The sequence below is a fragment of the Procambarus clarkii genome, chromosome 31 (assembly GCF_040958095.1).
Source record: "Procambarus clarkii isolate CNS0578487 chromosome 31, FALCON_Pclarkii_2.0, whole genome shotgun sequence".
In the NCBI taxonomy this organism is placed as follows: Eukaryota; Metazoa; Arthropoda; class Malacostraca; order Decapoda; family Cambaridae; genus Procambarus; species Procambarus clarkii.
Window position 1 is genome coordinate 42,644,388 of NC_091180.1, and position 17,317 is coordinate 42,661,704.

Here is a 17,317-nt window from a genome sequence, read left to right on the forward strand (position 1 = left end):
GGTATGTAGACCTTCTGTAATTTCTTTCAAGGTCAGAAAGGTCTTATTGTACATAGTACACCATTTATCTAAGGTTTCTCTTGGCAATTTTCGCCTAACAACTACTTTGGTCATCCATTCAGCTGTCTGAATTTGGACTTTAAGGCTTAAGGCCTTGAGTAAAGATTCTAACTCTAGCCTGAAAGTTTGGAGAGAATCTGTAGAATTATTAGCAGATGGTAAATCTAGTAATTTTTGAACTAAGACATTAATAGTTCTCTCCGTGTTATCGTAGTTGGTTTTGAGCAATTGAACAGCTAGGGTGTAACCATCACTGGTCAGTGTTATATTAGAGATTACTTTCAAGGCTTCATTCCGTAACAAGCCTTGTAAATAAGTGAATTTGGTGGTTTGAGGAATGTTGATTTTAGAGTCTACTGCATCCACGAATTTACTCCAGAAATCATCCCAACTTTCACTCTCGTTACCAGAGAATGTGGGTATGTTGATTTGAGGTAATTTGACATCAGGATTTGTACGTGCAGTAGAAGTTATTGTTAATTTGTTTTTAGCAATTTGCTTTTTAAAGGGTAGAAGCTTAACCCGTATATCTTCTTCATACTGGGCTAAGTCATTTACAACATCCTCAAGCTCACTATCCAACCTGTCCTCTTAAAAAGAACGTCAACATTTGCCGTTTGACTCTACGGCTGTGTTTGGACGTTATTTTGTGTAAAACTACGTCTATTATCGCTTCCATGGACTATCTCTTGTTATACAATGAAATACCACTCTTATTATTCTATAACTCACTGACTATGCTCTGATATTTGTTCTTCAAGTAAAAATATATATATTTTTGCCTTAATTAGGCCATAATCCAGAAAATTCCAGCCTATCGATCTTTATATTTAGGAAAACATCTAATAAATTTGGAAATGAATTTTTCGTTCGCCGACAGTTGCCTGTTACTATTTAACCCTCTATGCTTTAATGTCGCTGGTCATTGTGACTTTCCCAGGATTTATATAGGTTTCGTAGTAGCATTTAGTCAGACTACAGTAATTTAACTAATGGGAGACCTCTATAGTTGTCGTAAATTAATAATATTCATTTATCAAATAACAAATTAGCAAACATATGCAACATTTTATGTTACGACTTTTCGGGTAGGCCGTTCTGTTTGTTTACAACCCCAATGGTTCAAAATACACAATACTTTTAATATATAAGTGACTAAGTATGCTCTAATATATGGTCCTCAATGAAAATTGTCGTTTTTTTGTTAATTTGTCCATAATGAATAAGATTCCTTACTGTTGATCTTTATATTAAGAAAAACATCTAAACAAATTGGTATTGTATTTTCGTTCAGATAAAGTTTCCAGATACAATTTCCTAGTTATCAATTAATATAGGTGGTTATTTTAATTCACGGCTACCAGGGGCTTTCTCCCATTATACAATATAAATGTACTCACTAACTATTCTCTGGTATCTGTTCTTCAAGTACAATTACCTATTTTTTTGTTTAATTAGTCCATAATTCATAAAATTCCTTCAGGTCGATCTTTATATTTAGGAAAACATCTAATCAATTTGGAATTTAATTTTTCGTTCACCTACAGTTACCAGCTACTATTTCATTGTTATATTTTATGTCGCTGGTCATTACGATTTTCCAAGAATTTAAACAGCTAAACAGCAAGTAGCATCTTGTTAGAGTACAGGAATTTACCTATGGAGAACCTCGATAGCTGCCGAAAATTATTAATGATTATATATGTAATTTAAAATAATGAATTATATACCATTTCTTATGTTACGTCTTTGGCGGGTAGGCGGTTCTGCGGGTTTACAACCGAATTGTTTAAAAATCACACTATTTTAAATGTATGAGTCACTAGTATGCTCTGATATATGTTCTGCAATGAAAATAAAGATTTTGTTGTTAATTACTCCATAAATGTGTAATGTGTTAATTCAGTCTAAAATCTTTTTGCAACGTTTATATGCGATATACGTAGCTGGAAACTACCTAATATTTAAAAATAATAGTTACAACATTCTATTAATATATAATGTTGAAATAAATATCACACAAAGTCTGTATATCTGTTTTTAGATGTCTTATCCATTTTCTTTTAAAATAGTATTAATGATGTTTGTGAATCTTGAGTAAAAATTGTTAATTATTATTAATCTAATTGTTATTATTTAAAGTAAAAGAATTGCAAGTATTCGCATAACCACGGGATCTCTGTGTATGAATGCACGGATTTGTTTTTGTTATGAGATGGACGCCTTAGAAAGCATGGTGTAGGCGCAGCTTGAAGCGTCATGGCGTCTGGTGGAGGTTCGCGCAGCGTCTCTCCTGCAAATATTGACGATACCTTAGAGGACACTGGGGAACCACTGTTGCATGCCACACATTTAGATCATGAACATCACCCGGTCTTAGAAGAGGATCTAGATGGAGTTTTCCTAGACAGCAAACATCACAGCAAGGCAAACAGATTGGAGGCGAAACGCCGCCAACTTACAGAGGTAAACAGAGACCATGCCGGCACCACGCGGCCTCAGTATCAACCTCCACAGCTCAACCAAGGTAGGCTAAGTTCTTCTGATTTGCAAACTTTCATCATTGCCTTTGATGGCGAAGAGGAAAATGTGTTCAGAAATAGCCGAGCACAAAGTATCTTATATAATGCCATTCCCAAGATATTCGGGATCGATGTGCACAATATGAGACCAAATAAACAGAAAAACCTGATCGCAGTGGACCACAAACATGGCGAAGAACTAAAGCTTTCAGACATTACTGACATCTGTGGCCACAAAGTCAAGTGCTATAAACCACTTGGGGACCGATTAACAAAATATGTAATCCGACATGTTGTAGACATCAGTGTAGACGACATCAAAGCACAACTTGAGACACATGACATCCCGATCCATGGAATCAAAAAATTTATGCGAAGAACAGACGGAGAACTGAGTGATACAGGCACTGCTCTGCTTACCTTTCTAGACTACATCCCCCCTGAGAGGATTTGGTTAAATGGCTTCCTCCATAAACTAGAGGTGTATATACCACGTCCCACTCAGTGTTTTAAATGTAAAGGTTTTAACCATACCTGGAAAGGCTGCACCAAAGACATTAAATGTGGGAAATGCTCTGGTTCCCATTACACGCAAGATTGTACATCAGATACACTCACCTGCTCAAACTGTGGTGGCGACCACGACATTACATTCAAACAATGTCCCTCATACATAGCAGCAGCAGCAAAAACTAAGGTTCTCCCTACCAACAACCTGCTATACAGTAGTGCACTGAAACAACCAAACACAGCCCATCATCAAACACTACCTCACACTCAAACACAGCCTTTGCTTGTACCTGATATATCTGTCACCGACACTCCCACAACCCCAGGGTCCAACCATCCCTCACAAAATGCACAACTGAATCCTGATCTTGTTGAAACTCTTGTCACTCGCATTGAAAATGATCTTGTTGAAACCGTTGTCACGCGCATTGAAAATGCACTAGAAAAGACGCTGGACCGACTGCTAACTAAATTCTTTACACAAGTAACACAACCCACTCCTGAGGCTGACCCAAAAGACATCCCATCAACAGCTACAGACACTGACATCCGCCCAAACAAAGCCACCATTGCTGGACACACATTGTTTGAATAGATGATAGAAAAACTCATAAATAACTCCCTAGCACGCCTTACCAAAATCATTCCACAGGCTGACTTGCCACAAACCCAAACCGCCAGTACCAAGAGTAAGGCACAGCCCACATCCACATCTAGGTATCCAACACGTACTACTACTGGCATGCCAAGGAAAACAGACACATCCATAACCCACACATCCTAAATGGCTCCCTTAACATTCATGACTTGGAACGCAAAAAGCATTAAAACATCTCTCACAGAACTTAAACAATTCCTTTACTCATCCAAACCGGACTTAGCTTTCATAACCGAATCCTGGCTCACCCCTAAACAAAATCCTATTTTTAAAAACTTTCAGATGCAGAGACTGGACAGACCAAACCGTATGGGTGGTGGTATTTTCCTCCTAACACGAAGTAACATGACATGTAAACCTGTAACGCTTACACATTTTGTAAATGGTAAACTCGAAATTTTAGCATGCCTAATACCCTACAATGATACACACACATCCTTTATGGGTATATATAACCCTGGTGGCACAATAAATTTAAATGAACTAGAATTCTATCTAAACCAACTACGGCAACCGATCATTGTTACAGGTGATCTCAATGCAAACCACCCCACATGGAGTAGAGGTACCCAAAATACTGCAGGCACCGATTTATATAACTACTTTGACACTACACCATATATTCTTCTTTCGCCGCCCTACCTTGCAACCTACTTTAACTACAGAACCAATTATGAAGCCTCATTGGACATCTGCTTTGGCTCTGCACACTTTCAACAAGAACTACAGTTTCATACTGGACCAGATATTGGAAGTGACCACAAACCCCTCATTATAAAATTTACTAACTTTCAGCCACCAACCCACCCCCTAACGCTCCCCAAGTGGAACATTAAGAAACTAGATAAGAAAAAATGGGCTGATACTGTCTGTCTCCCAGATACAGACGATGTAGACCCCAACACGCGACTGTCCACAATCACCTCGGCCATAAATTGTGCAGCCACCCAAATGCTCAAGAAAACTTCAGGACATAGGTCCAACAAACCACTTAAACCGTGGTGGAACGCGGAATGTGCACGAACAGTCGCTTTACGCCGACGAGCCATACAAAAACAAAGACGTCAACCCTCCCTACAGAACTGGGTTAATCTCCGGCGGGCTACAGCAGAAGCCAAAAAAACCATACTGTCAGCAAAGCGAGCATCATGGGCAAAATTTTGTGATAGCCTCACACCCACTACGCCACATTCAAAAGTCTGGGCTACATTTAACAGCATTAAAGGTCGCCCAACATTCCCTTCGTTCCCCCTGACGATCAATGGTTCACTCTGTCAAACACCTCAGGAGCGTGCAAATGTTCTTGCTGAATGTCTTAAAGTTACCCTCTCAACACCCTTCTTTCATGCCCAAGAACTCCCCCTCAGGCAAGAAATTGACCGTGCCATACTGCTACCCATGCCTGGCGTCGACAACATATACACCTTAAGCGAGCTACAATTAGCCTTAACCCGCCTACCTCTTGGCAAGGCACCTGGAGAGGATGGAATTCCATATGAACTCATAAAACATCTCCCATCAACTGCACATAGTACTCTCCTAAACTATTACAACCTATGCTGGACTCACGGAAATATTCCCTCACAATGGCAGACCAGTATTATTCTTCCGTTCCTTAAACCAGGAAAAGACCCATCCCAACCTGCGTCATATAGACCTACTTCCCTACTATCATGCCTCAGTAAAGTCATGGAAAGACTAGTACATACTCGCCTCCAATGGTATCTAGAATATAATATTATACCGTCACTCCAAGCTGGATTTCGACCGCAATGCTCCACACTCGATCAAATACTTTGCCTTGAACATGAAATCCGCACCTCTCTCAGAAGCAGTAAATATTGTTTTGATGTCTACTTAGACCTCAAAGGAGCTTTTGATAGCATTCCTCATACTTGCCTCCTCGCAAAGCTTGCGCGTTTAGGCGTACAGGGAAGATTACTTTTATGGTTAAAATCTTATCTTACGAACAGGACCTCTAAAGTCTATATACAAGGCGAGTTTTCCGATGACATCCCAATACAAACGGGTGTCCCACAAGGCTCCATACTAAGCCCAACCCTTTTTGCTGCATTCTTAGCAGATTTGCCTAACACCCATCCTGTTAACCTCTCGGCGTACGCCGACGACTTAACACTGTATTATTCAGAAAACGCCTTACCTAATACAGTCTCAACAATGCAAACAGCACTTGATCGCCTCATAGATTGGACACAACAATGGGGCCTTCAAGTTAGTACTACCAAAACCTATTATCAAATTTTCACTAAAAAAAGACTCGTTCATCTACCCACCCTCACAATACACAACACTCCCATCCAACACGTACGAGAACATAAATACCTTGGCATGCACTTAGACTCGCCCTCACTTACCTGGACAGCATACATTCAACACCTTAAACAGACGACACAACCCCGACTCGCCATACTGAAAGCCCTCACTGGCACCACCTGGGGAGCACACCATAAAATCCTGCTCCGTTTCTATACAACCAACATTCGCAGCCAACTAGACTATTGTTGCCAAGCATATGCGTCGGCGGCGCCCACTAACCTACAGAGCCTAGAGGTCATCCAAAACAATGCCATGCGACTTATATGTGGCGCAATGTGTTCCACTCCTATCCTCGGACTTTACAGAGAAACGGGCCTCACAAGCCTAGCCACCAGACGAGACATAATGTGTGCCAACTATCTGTCACTCTGTACCACTGCTCACCAGACACACCCATACAGATCAAAAATTAACCCAACAGCTAACCCACTTAACCCCCGCTTCCCAACCAATCACTCACAACCTTTCCTCACACGGGCTACAAATAACCTCAATATAGATCTCTCTCTACTCCAAAACTCGGAAACCCAACTTACTGTTCCCCCTATTCCACCCTGGCTTTATACAACTCCTAATACAGCAATACAACTCGAAGACAACATTCCAAAGTCTGCACCAAACTCAGCCATAGCCTCAGTCTTTCTCTCAACAATGAAAAATTGCTACCCAAATACCACAGCGATTTATACAGATGGATCTCGCATCATCAAGAACAACGTACCCTCGGTCACTAGCGCTGTATGGATACCGGAATACCATCTCAAGCAGGGATGGCAGTTACCAAACCAACTATCTGTTTTCACAGCTGAATTATATGCCTTATATCAAGCTCTCCAAATAATCACAACATTACCAGTCGGGACATATACAATCTGCAGTGACTCCAAGAGTGCGATTCAAGCAATTACGTACTCTTCAAAAACGTGCAAGGAGTTTGTTTACCCATGTCTTCAACTTCTTCATGAACATCGATTGAACGGTTATGATACCTCTATCCAATGGGTCCCAGCGCATTGTGGTATTCTCCATAATGAACTAGTAGATCAACTAGCCAAAGCAATGCACAACACACCTCACATTACCCGTCATCCAATTCCCCATGTTGCACGTAAAGGAGCCTTCAAAAATACCATCACCCAAGATTTTGCGACGAAATGGAAAACGTCATGCTCACCTTTGTACTATGGGTCCATTAAAAAGAAATGGGAAACTTGGAAACATGTGAGATATAAAAGCAGAGAAATTGATATAGCGATGACCAGATTAAGGCTGGGACACACCAAACTAGCAGCACACAGCTCTAAGTACAGAACAGACATCAACGGACTCTGCATCCACTGTCAGGTGCCTGAAACAATCGAACACTATCTCCTACATTGCTTCCGACACTATAGTGCCAGAGTAAATTTCAAACAAGAACTTATCTCACTTAAAATACCCTTTACCATCGAGCATATATTAGGAGGCGGTGACCACTCGTTACAAGAAAAATACCAAATAGTCAAAGCACTGGCTGAATATCTCCAATCGACCAACAAATTGGGTCACATCTGACCCGCGCCACATTTATACCTGGCGCCACCAACAGCTAAACACAGAAAACAACTGCCTCGTCGCAACACCAAGGATCAGCTGACGCCATAAACACAACACACCGCCCTACGGTGCGGCAAGTCTCCCTCTATCATCCACCTCTGTTTTAGTCGCCGCTCCTCTGTCTACAGCACAACGCAACAAGCACTTTTGAAACTCTTATCATCTTCAACATAAACGCCTCTACCAACATCTGTACTGGTGCAGTCATCGGGAGGACAAACCCTTCATGCAAACTGCACCTACTATCAAGAAGAAGAAGAAGATGGTGTAGGCCACCTGTGGCTCGCATCCGATCCCACGATCGTCGTCGCCCCTAAATCAGCACAACAGGTATTTAGTATTTACGATTATAATAAGTAATATTTCTTTTATAATAATATTGCAGCAGGTGGTGTAGTGGTAGGACACTCGCCTGGCGTTCCGCGAGCGCTATGTCATGGGTTCGTATCCTGGCCGGGGAGGATTTACTGGGCGCAATTCCTTAACTGTAGCCTCTGTTTAACGCAACAGTAAAATGTGTACTTGGATGAAAAAACGATTCTTCGCGGCGGGGATCGTATTCCAGGGACCTGCCCGAGACGCTACTCGTACTAGTGGCTGTACAAGAATGTAACAACTCTTGTATATATCTCAGGTTAGGGGCTAGGCATTTACACTCTTAGGTCAGCAAACTAGCTAGAAGGTTAGACCATTAGACTCCACTGGTCAATCGGGGCCCTGCATGACTCAGCTTATCCTAACCTAGCCCAGCTTAAACCATCTTAGCATAGTTCATTCTAGCTGTGCATAGTGCTTGCACAGCCTTGCTTATCCTAGTTTACCTCTTCCTAGCCTACCGTAGCCAAGCCTATCCCAGTATACCCTTACCTAGTCTTGCCTAGCCTAACCCTGCCTTGCTTTTAAACATGACCAGTCCTTCCTACCATAGCCAAGCCCTGACCAGCTTAGCCAAGCCAATCCCTGCCTAGATTTAGCATAGCCTTGCCTTTTTATTAATATATAGAGGGTACCACCTCTGGTTGAGTTTGTAGGAACCCTCCACTTATAGGGTTGAGGGTTCCATATATATATATATATATATATATATATATATATATATATATATATATATGTCGTACCTAGTAGCCAGAACGCACTTCTCTGCCTACTATGCAAGGCCCGATTTGCCTAATAAGCCAAGTTTTCATGAATTAATTATTTTTCGGCTACCTATCCTAACCTAACCTCTTGTTGTCTCTTCCCTCTGAAGAGACAACTAACACAACACCTATACCCCCTATTAGACTATTTTACAGGAACTTCTTTTCCACAGCTCATAAAACGGAGGAAAGGGTCCTGAAAGATATTGTTAATAGAAACGTTATCCCTACAGACAAAAATCAGAGGATACAACTGACGATTTACTATAAAACCAGAAAAACGGCCAGCCTACTCATGAGAAACTCTCCAGACACAAAACAGAACGCTTTAAAAGAGACTAACGTCGTCTATGCCTTCAAATGCCCACTTGGGGACTGTAAGCTCCAAAAAACCCAGTATATAGGCAAGACAACAACATCTCTTTCCAGGCGTTTAACGATGCATAAGCAACAGGGCTCCATTAAGGAACATATAATCTCTTCCCATAACCAAACCATCGCCAGAGAAATCCTAGTAAACAACACAGAAATCATCGATAGATACAGCGATAGCAGGCGGCTTGACGTTTGCGAGGCACTACACATCAAGATGTCAACACCAGCAATCAACAGCCAATTATTGCACAACTATATTCTACCCACCTCAAGACTCCGCTCCAATATAGAAGCATCAAGAAATATGGACCAATAGGCTTTCTACAAACACTTCTATTCAATACCCATTGTTTCTGTTCTGTCTTGTGTTGATACTTTTAATACCCTATTAATATCCTCTCATGTTCTGTCTTGTGTTAATGCCACGTCACTATATGCCACATCATCCCTCCCACCTCACTCAAATGTAGATATAATAGCAGAGATACGTAAGTTCTAATCAGTTGTGTATTTGTGAAGCCTTTGAAAATGTAATAAGTTTTACGAAACGCGCCCGTGTCGCGTCAGACTAGAAATAAAAATGAATTTTGGAGAAGTGATTTTTGATTTACCTCCAACAGTGAAGCGCAATCTACGAAAGATTGAGAAAATTCGTGTTAGAATTATTAATCTTACTTTTTCGGTCATATTTAATAATATATGTCTACAGGAAAGACTGCTACCAAAATATATATATATATATATAATATATATATATATATAATATATATATATATATATATATATATATATATATATATATATATATATATATATATATATATGTCGTACCTAGTAGCCAGAACGCACTTCTCAGCCTACTATTCAAGGCCCAATTTGCCTAATAAGATAAGTTTTCATGAATTAATTGTTTTTCGGCTACCTACCTAACCTAACCTAACTTTTTCGGCTACCTAACCAAACCTAACCTATAAAGATTACTTTACGTTAGGTTAGGTAGGGTTGGTTAGGTTCGGTCATATATCTACGTTAATTGTAACTCCAATAAAAAAAAATTGACCTCATACATAATGAAATAGGTAGCTTTATCATTTCATAAGAAAAAAATTAGAGAAAATATATTAATTCAGGAAAACTTGGCTTATTAGGCAAATCGGGCCTTGCATATTAGGCCGAGAAGTGCATTCTGGCTATTAGGTACAACATATATATATATATATTATATATATATATATATATATATGTCGTACCTAGTAGCCAGAACTCACTTTTTGGCCTACTATTCAAGGCCCGATTTGCCTAATAAGCCAAGTTTTCCTGAATTAATATATTTTTTCAAATTTTTTTCCTTATGAAATGATAAAGCTACCCATTTCATTATGTATGAGGTCAATTTTTTTTATTGGAGTTAAAATTAACGTAGATATATGACCGAACCTAACCAACCCTACCTAACCTAACCTAACCTAACCTATCTTTATAGGTTAGGTTAGGTTAGGTAGCCGAAAAAGTTAGGATAGGTTAGGTTAGGTAGTCGAAAAACAATTAATTCATGAAAACTTGGCTTATTAGGCAAATCGGGCCTTGCATAGTAGGCTGACAAGTGCGTTCTGGCTACTAGGTACGACATATATATATATATATATATATAATATATGTGTGTGTGTGTGTACTCACCTAGTTGTGCTTGCGGTGGTTGAGCTCTGGCACTTTGTCCCGTATGTATGTATTCATAATATATATATATATATATATATATATATATATATATGTCGTACCTAGTAGCCAGAACTCACTTCTCAGCCTACTATTCAAGGCCCGATTTGCTTAATAAGCCAAGTTTTCCTGAATTAATATATTTACTATAATTTTTTTCTTATGAAATGATAAAGCAACCCTTTTCACTATGTATGAGGTCAATTTTTTTTTATTGGAGTTAAAATTGACGTAGATATATGACCGAACCTAACCAACCCTACCTAACCTAACCTAACCTATATATATAGGTAAGGTTAGGTTAGGTAGCCAAAAAAAGCTAGGTTAGGTTAGGTTAGGTAGGTTAGGTAGACGAAAAAACATTAATTCATGAAAACTTGGCTTATTAGGCAAATCGGGCCTTGCATAGTAGGCTGAGAAGTGAGTTCTGGCTACTAGGTACGACATATATATATATATATATATATATATATATTTTATATATCCTGCCTGAAATGTTGCGTGTACTAGTGGCTTTACAAGATAGTTCTTATAAAGATAGCATTTTGTGGTTATTCTCTATATCTGGTTCACCTAACAGTAAATAAGTACCTGGGAGTTAGACAGCTGCTATGGGCTGCTTCCTAGGGATGTGTGTGTGTGTTTGTATTCATGTTGAATTTTACAAAGTAGGAAGAGATGTTTGTAAAAAAAAAAATCAAATATTTTTGAAAGTATAAGTAGATTTGATATTTTTCTTTAATTGTTTGTGTCTGCTGTCTCGCCTCCTTTATAAAATGGCATCATTCTTGCTTTTTTAAGGATATCAGGAAAAGTAAGGCACTCCAGAGATTTGTTGACTCCTTCCTAGTGTTGCCTAGCCCAGCCCAGCCTAGACAAGGCAGGCTGGGCATCCTAGCCTCACGCAGCTTAGCCCCAACCTACATGTAGCATCCCAGTCCATCCTAAGTGATCATTACCTTACTGGCTGTGTTTTCTCTTCAGCCCTGAATGTAATGTGGTGGAACATAAGCAGATACATATCAGGTCTTAGAGAATCTGTACTTCATACATTTCTTAATAATGTCTCACAAATATTTAAATAATTAAAAAGAAATTGTATAATAACTTCATATTATTCTTGCAATTTATTTTTGCATTTTTTTATACAAAATTTACATTTTAAAAGATTACCTCTATTTTTAGATTGATGACTTGAAGACTACAGTGCCATCCACAGCAAATCATGGTCTTAAAATATCTCCTAGCAATGACGAGACCAATTTTCACAGAGATCAAACTTTTGCTAAGCAGTAGTCACAGGTAAATATATATAATATATATATAATTTATATATATATAAATTTATTATATATTATATATATATATAATTTTATATATATAATATTATATATATAAAATTAACTACTTCATTGCTCAAAGCACCTTTAGACATTCTGGGAGTTGTACTATTTTATTAATTAATTAATTAGGCTATATTTTAATGTTTTGTAATGTTTTCATTACTTTTTTTGTTTTGAAATATAAATTGTTGAGTTTTGAAACATTTTGACATTAACTATACCTGAATATTTATAAACAAAAAAATACCAGAACTATGTCCTTGACAATTGCACTAAGAAGTCTTTGCCAAAATCAGGTGCTCAGTGCAGTAGTTAAAAACTTAAAAGTTGTACCACCTCTGGTGCAAGATTAGGGACCCATAGCCTCAGAGAAGAAAATAGAGAGTACTCAGAGAAGGCCTTGAATAATAGGCAGGCTGTTTGTGTGTGTTTCGACGGTAAGCTTGCTGACACCATTTGTAATTACCTAAGTGTAGTTACAGGATTAGAGCTACGCTCATGGTGTCCCGTCTACCCAGCACTCTTTGTCACATAATGCTTTGAAACTACTGACGGTCTTGGCCGCCACCACCTTCTCACTTAACTTGTTCCAACCGTCTACCACTCTGTATGCGAAAGGAAATTTTTGTATATTTCTTTGGCATCTTTGGTTAGTTAGTTTAAATCTATGACCTTTTGTTCTTGAAGTTCCAGGTCTCGGGAAATCTTCCCTATCGATTTTATCAATTCCTGTTACTATTTTGTACATAGTGATTTTATCACCTCATTTTGTTGTCTTCTAGTTTTGGCATATTTAATGCCTCTGACCTCTCCACATAGCTCTTGCCCTTTAGTTCTGGGAGCCACTTAGTAGCATGTCTTTGCACCTTTTCCAGTTTGTTGATGTGCTTCTTAAGATATGGGCACCACATAACCGCTGCATATTCTAGCCTTGGCCGAACAAAACTCGTGAACAATTTCTTTAGTATTTCGCCATCCATGTATTTAAACGAAATTCTGAAGTTAGAAAGCGTGGCATAGGCTCCATACACAACGTTCTTTATGTGGGCCTCAAGTGATAGTTTTCTATCTAGAATCAACCCTTGACCTCTTTCTTTTATCAGAATTATATAAAGATTTCTCACATAATTTGTAGGTTGTGTGGGATCTATGTTCTATTCCACATTCCATAACATGGCATTTATTCACATTAAATTTCATTTGCCAAGTGGTGCTCCATATACTTATTTTGTCCAGGTCTTCTTGAAGGGCATGACAATCATCTAAATTTCTTATCCATCCCATTATCTTAGCATCATCAGCAAACATGTTTATATAATTCTGTATTCCAACTGGTAGATCATTTATGTAGACAATGAACATTTCTGGTGCATGTACTGTGGTACTCCACTTGTGACACTTCTCCAGTCCGATTGCCTCTGATTACTGCCCTCATTTTTCTATCAGTCAGAAAATTTTTCATCCATGTTAGAAGCTTACCTGTCACCCATCCAAAATTTTCTAGTTTCCAGAAGAACCTCTTATGTGGAACTCTGTCGAAAGCCTTTTTTATGTCTAGATAGATGCAGTCAACCCAACTACCTTTTTCCTTTAAAATCTCTGTGGCTCAATCATAGAAACTGAGTAAATTCGATACACAGGATCTTCCAGATCGAAAACAATACTGTCTGTGTGATATTATATAATTTCTCTCCAGGTGTTCTACCCATTTAGTTTTTATTATTTTTTTTTCAATCTTTTCACTGTTACACTTGTCAATGATTCAGGTCTATAACTGAGAGGGGTGGGGTCTTCCCTGTTGCCACTTTTGTAGATTGGAACTATGTTAGCCTTTTTCCACATGTTTGCTATGACTCCTGTACACAGGGATGCCTGAAAGATCAGGTGAAGTGGAAGGCTGAGCTCAGATGCACATTCTCTCAGAACCCATGGTGAAACTCCATCTGGACCAACTGCTTTGTTCTTACTTAGCTCCTTTAGCATATTTTCCACTTCATCTCTAGACACCTCTATACGCTCTATGATGTTCTCAGAAATTCTTATTGTCTGGTTCTCTGAAGATTTCATTTTGTATAAACACACTTTGGAACTTTTGGTTTAATGTTTCACACATTGCATTATCATTTTCTGTGAATCTGTTTCCTATTTTCAACCTCTGGATATTATCCTTTACCTGCAATTTGTTGTTTATGAATTTGTAGAATAGGCCCAGTTCTGTTTTACATTTATCCATTATCCCTTTTTAAAAATTTATTTCTGCCTCTCCCCTTACTGCTGTATAGTTGTTTCTCGCATCTTTGTATCGCTGGTATGATTTGGGGTTTGGCTTCTTTCTATATTGATACCTGCTTGATGGGGTTCTGCTCTTCTACTCCCCAAGCCCGGCCCGAGGCCAGGCTCGACTTGTGAGAGTTTGGTCCACCAGGCTGTTGCTTGGAGCGGCCCGCAGGGCCACATACCCACCACATCCCGGCTGATCCGGAACTTCTCTTAGAAAACAGTCCAGTTTTCTCCTGAAGATGTCCACGGTTGTTCCGGCAATATTTCTTATAGTCGCTGGGAGGACGTTGAACAACCGCGGACCTCTGATGTTTATACAGTGCTCTCTGATTGTGCCTGTGGCACCTCTGCTCTTCACTGGTTCAATCTTGCATTTTTTTCCATATTGTTCACTCCAGTACGTTGTTATTTTACTGTGTAGATTTGGGACCTGGGCCTCCAGTATCTTCCATGTGTATATTATTTGGTATCTCTCTCGTCTCCTTTCTAGAGAGTACATTTGGAGAGCTTTGAGACGATCCCAATAATTTAGGTGTTTTATCTCGTCTATGCGTGCCGTATATGTTCTCTGTATTCCCTCTATTTCAGCAATCTCTCCTGCTCTGAAGGGAGAAGTGAATACTGAGCAGTACTAGAGACGGGACAACATAAGTGACTTGAAGAGTACAACCATTGTGATGGGATCCCTGGATTTGAAAGTTCTCATAATCCATCCGATCATTTTTCTGGCTGACGCAATATTTGCTTGGTTATGCTCCCTAAACATTAGATCGTCGGACATCATTATTCCCAAATCCTTGACATGCTGTTTTTCTACTATGGGAAGATTCGATTGTGTTTTGTACCCTGTATTATGTTTCAGATCCTTATTTTTGCCATACCTGAAATTTATCACTGTTAAACATCATGTTATTTTCTGCTGCCCAATCGAAAACTTTGTTGACATCTGCTTGTAGTTGTTCAATGTCTTTCATTCCATTTTTGTGTCTTGGTCTGTGGCCCTCTCTCAATTTCTGTTGAACCAATCCTGTTTTCTGGCCCTGCATCTCTGTTTTGGTATGAATGTTTGTGTGCCTTCATTGTATATTTTGCAAAATTTGGCATACATTTAATTTACTTCCCTGTCTAGCAACAAGTCTGCCTAATTACTTATTAAAAAATTTTTGAAGTTCCCCATAGTGACCTCTCTCTCTCTTGAAATCAAGTTTATCAACTGTTACAATGTCCCCATTTTCTGTGTGTGTGTGTTTGGAGGCTAAGCTTGCTGATACCATGTGTGTGTGTGTGTGTGTGTGTGTTTGGAGGCTAAGCTTGCTGATACCATGTGTGTGTGTGTTTGGAGGCTAAGCTTGCTGATACCATGTGTGTGTGTGTGTGTTTGGAGGCTAAGCTTGCTGATACCATGTGTGTGTGTGTGTGTGTGTTTGGAGGCTAAGCTTGCTGATACCATTTGCGTGTGTGTGTTTAGAGGCTAAGCTTGCTGATACCGTTTGTGTGTGTGTTTAGAGGCTAAGCTTGCTGATACCATGTGTGTATTTGGAGGCTAAGCTTGCTGATACCATGTGTGTATTTGGAGGCTAAGCTTGCTGATACCATGTGTGTGTGTGTTTGGAGGCTAAGCTTGCTGATACCATGTGTGTGTCTGTGTGTGTTTGGAGGCTAAGCTTGCTGATACCATGTGTGTGTGTGTGTTTGGAGGCTAAGCTTGCTGACTCCGTATGTGTACTCGCCTATTTTTACTCACCTGTTTAAATAATAATAGGGGTGTGTACCACCTCTGGTGCAATTGTAGAGACCCACAGCCTTGAAGAAAATAAAGAGTATTCAGAGAAGACCTTGTGGATTCTCACTGAACACTAATCTTTTCTTCTCCTACCACCCCTCTTATTTTGTTTTATGCTGTATTCTATTATATATCATATAAATACATAGACAAATGGCAATATTTATTATGTCTATACAAAAAGAAGACATCCACTTTATTTTTTTCTCTCCTTTGTTTCTATGTGGATTTTGTTGTGACTAATGATCCTTTCCCATCAACAGGTCTTCCTCACTGGGCTTGCTCGGCTTTTGTGTTACTGTGAGGGTGCCATCATCGTTTACCCTTCAAGATTGACACATGCTGGCATTGCATTTGTGGACTTCCCTTCACAGTAAACAGTCCTTCTCCATATGGTGATTGTCCAGGGCAAGCAGGGTGTGACTGCCATCTTGGAGAAGCAGGGTCTTTTAATATGAAGAATCTTCCGTCTTCTCTACTTATGCCAGCTTTGCATTCTTGTTACTTCATGCCCCTTGGGCCTTTTTTATTTATTTTACATAATAATTTTTTTTATTAATACCCGTGTTTCACAAGAGATCCTTAACATTTTAAGCACCAATTGTATTGACTAATGTACGTCTTGTAACCTTTAAGACATAGACAAGACATAGATAAATGAGTGAATAATACTGAGTGACTAGGTTAGGGCGAGGAACATAGTACAATGTCTGACTTTGGAAGAATGCCTACTGTTTTAGAAACCTTATTGCCATGATCATAATCGTATGGGTTAAAAAGCATTTGTTGTCACTCCTACACTGTGGCTTGTTGAGCTTGAAACCTTTGCTCCTTGTTCGTGTTACATCTGACCTTTTGAAGAAATTGTATGAATCGATATCCTCCAAATTGTTCAGTATTTTAAAGGTTTCGCTCTATTACTCTCTCATTTGCATATATCTAAGCATATAGATTAGATATAGATTTAGATTAGATTTTTTATTCAGGTAAAGGTACAT

The 17,317-nt window shown here is 39.1% G+C and overlaps 1 protein-coding gene across 1 annotated transcript; it reads left to right on the forward strand.

The window, feature by feature from the left end:
- Nucleotides 1–6,271: 6,271 nt before the first annotated feature.
- LOC138370362 (uncharacterized) lies at nucleotides 6,272–16,873 on the forward strand. The gene is made up of 3 exons (XM_069334724.1): nucleotides 6,272–8,013; nucleotides 12,099–12,215; nucleotides 16,583–16,873. The coding sequence occupies exon 1, from the start codon at nucleotides 6,340–6,342 to the stop codon at nucleotides 7,639–7,641; it is 1,302 nt and encodes a 433-aa protein (XP_069190825.1). The 5' UTR covers nucleotides 6,272–6,339; the 3' UTR covers nucleotides 7,642–8,013; nucleotides 12,099–12,215; nucleotides 16,583–16,873.
- Nucleotides 16,874–17,317: the final 444 nt, after the last annotated feature.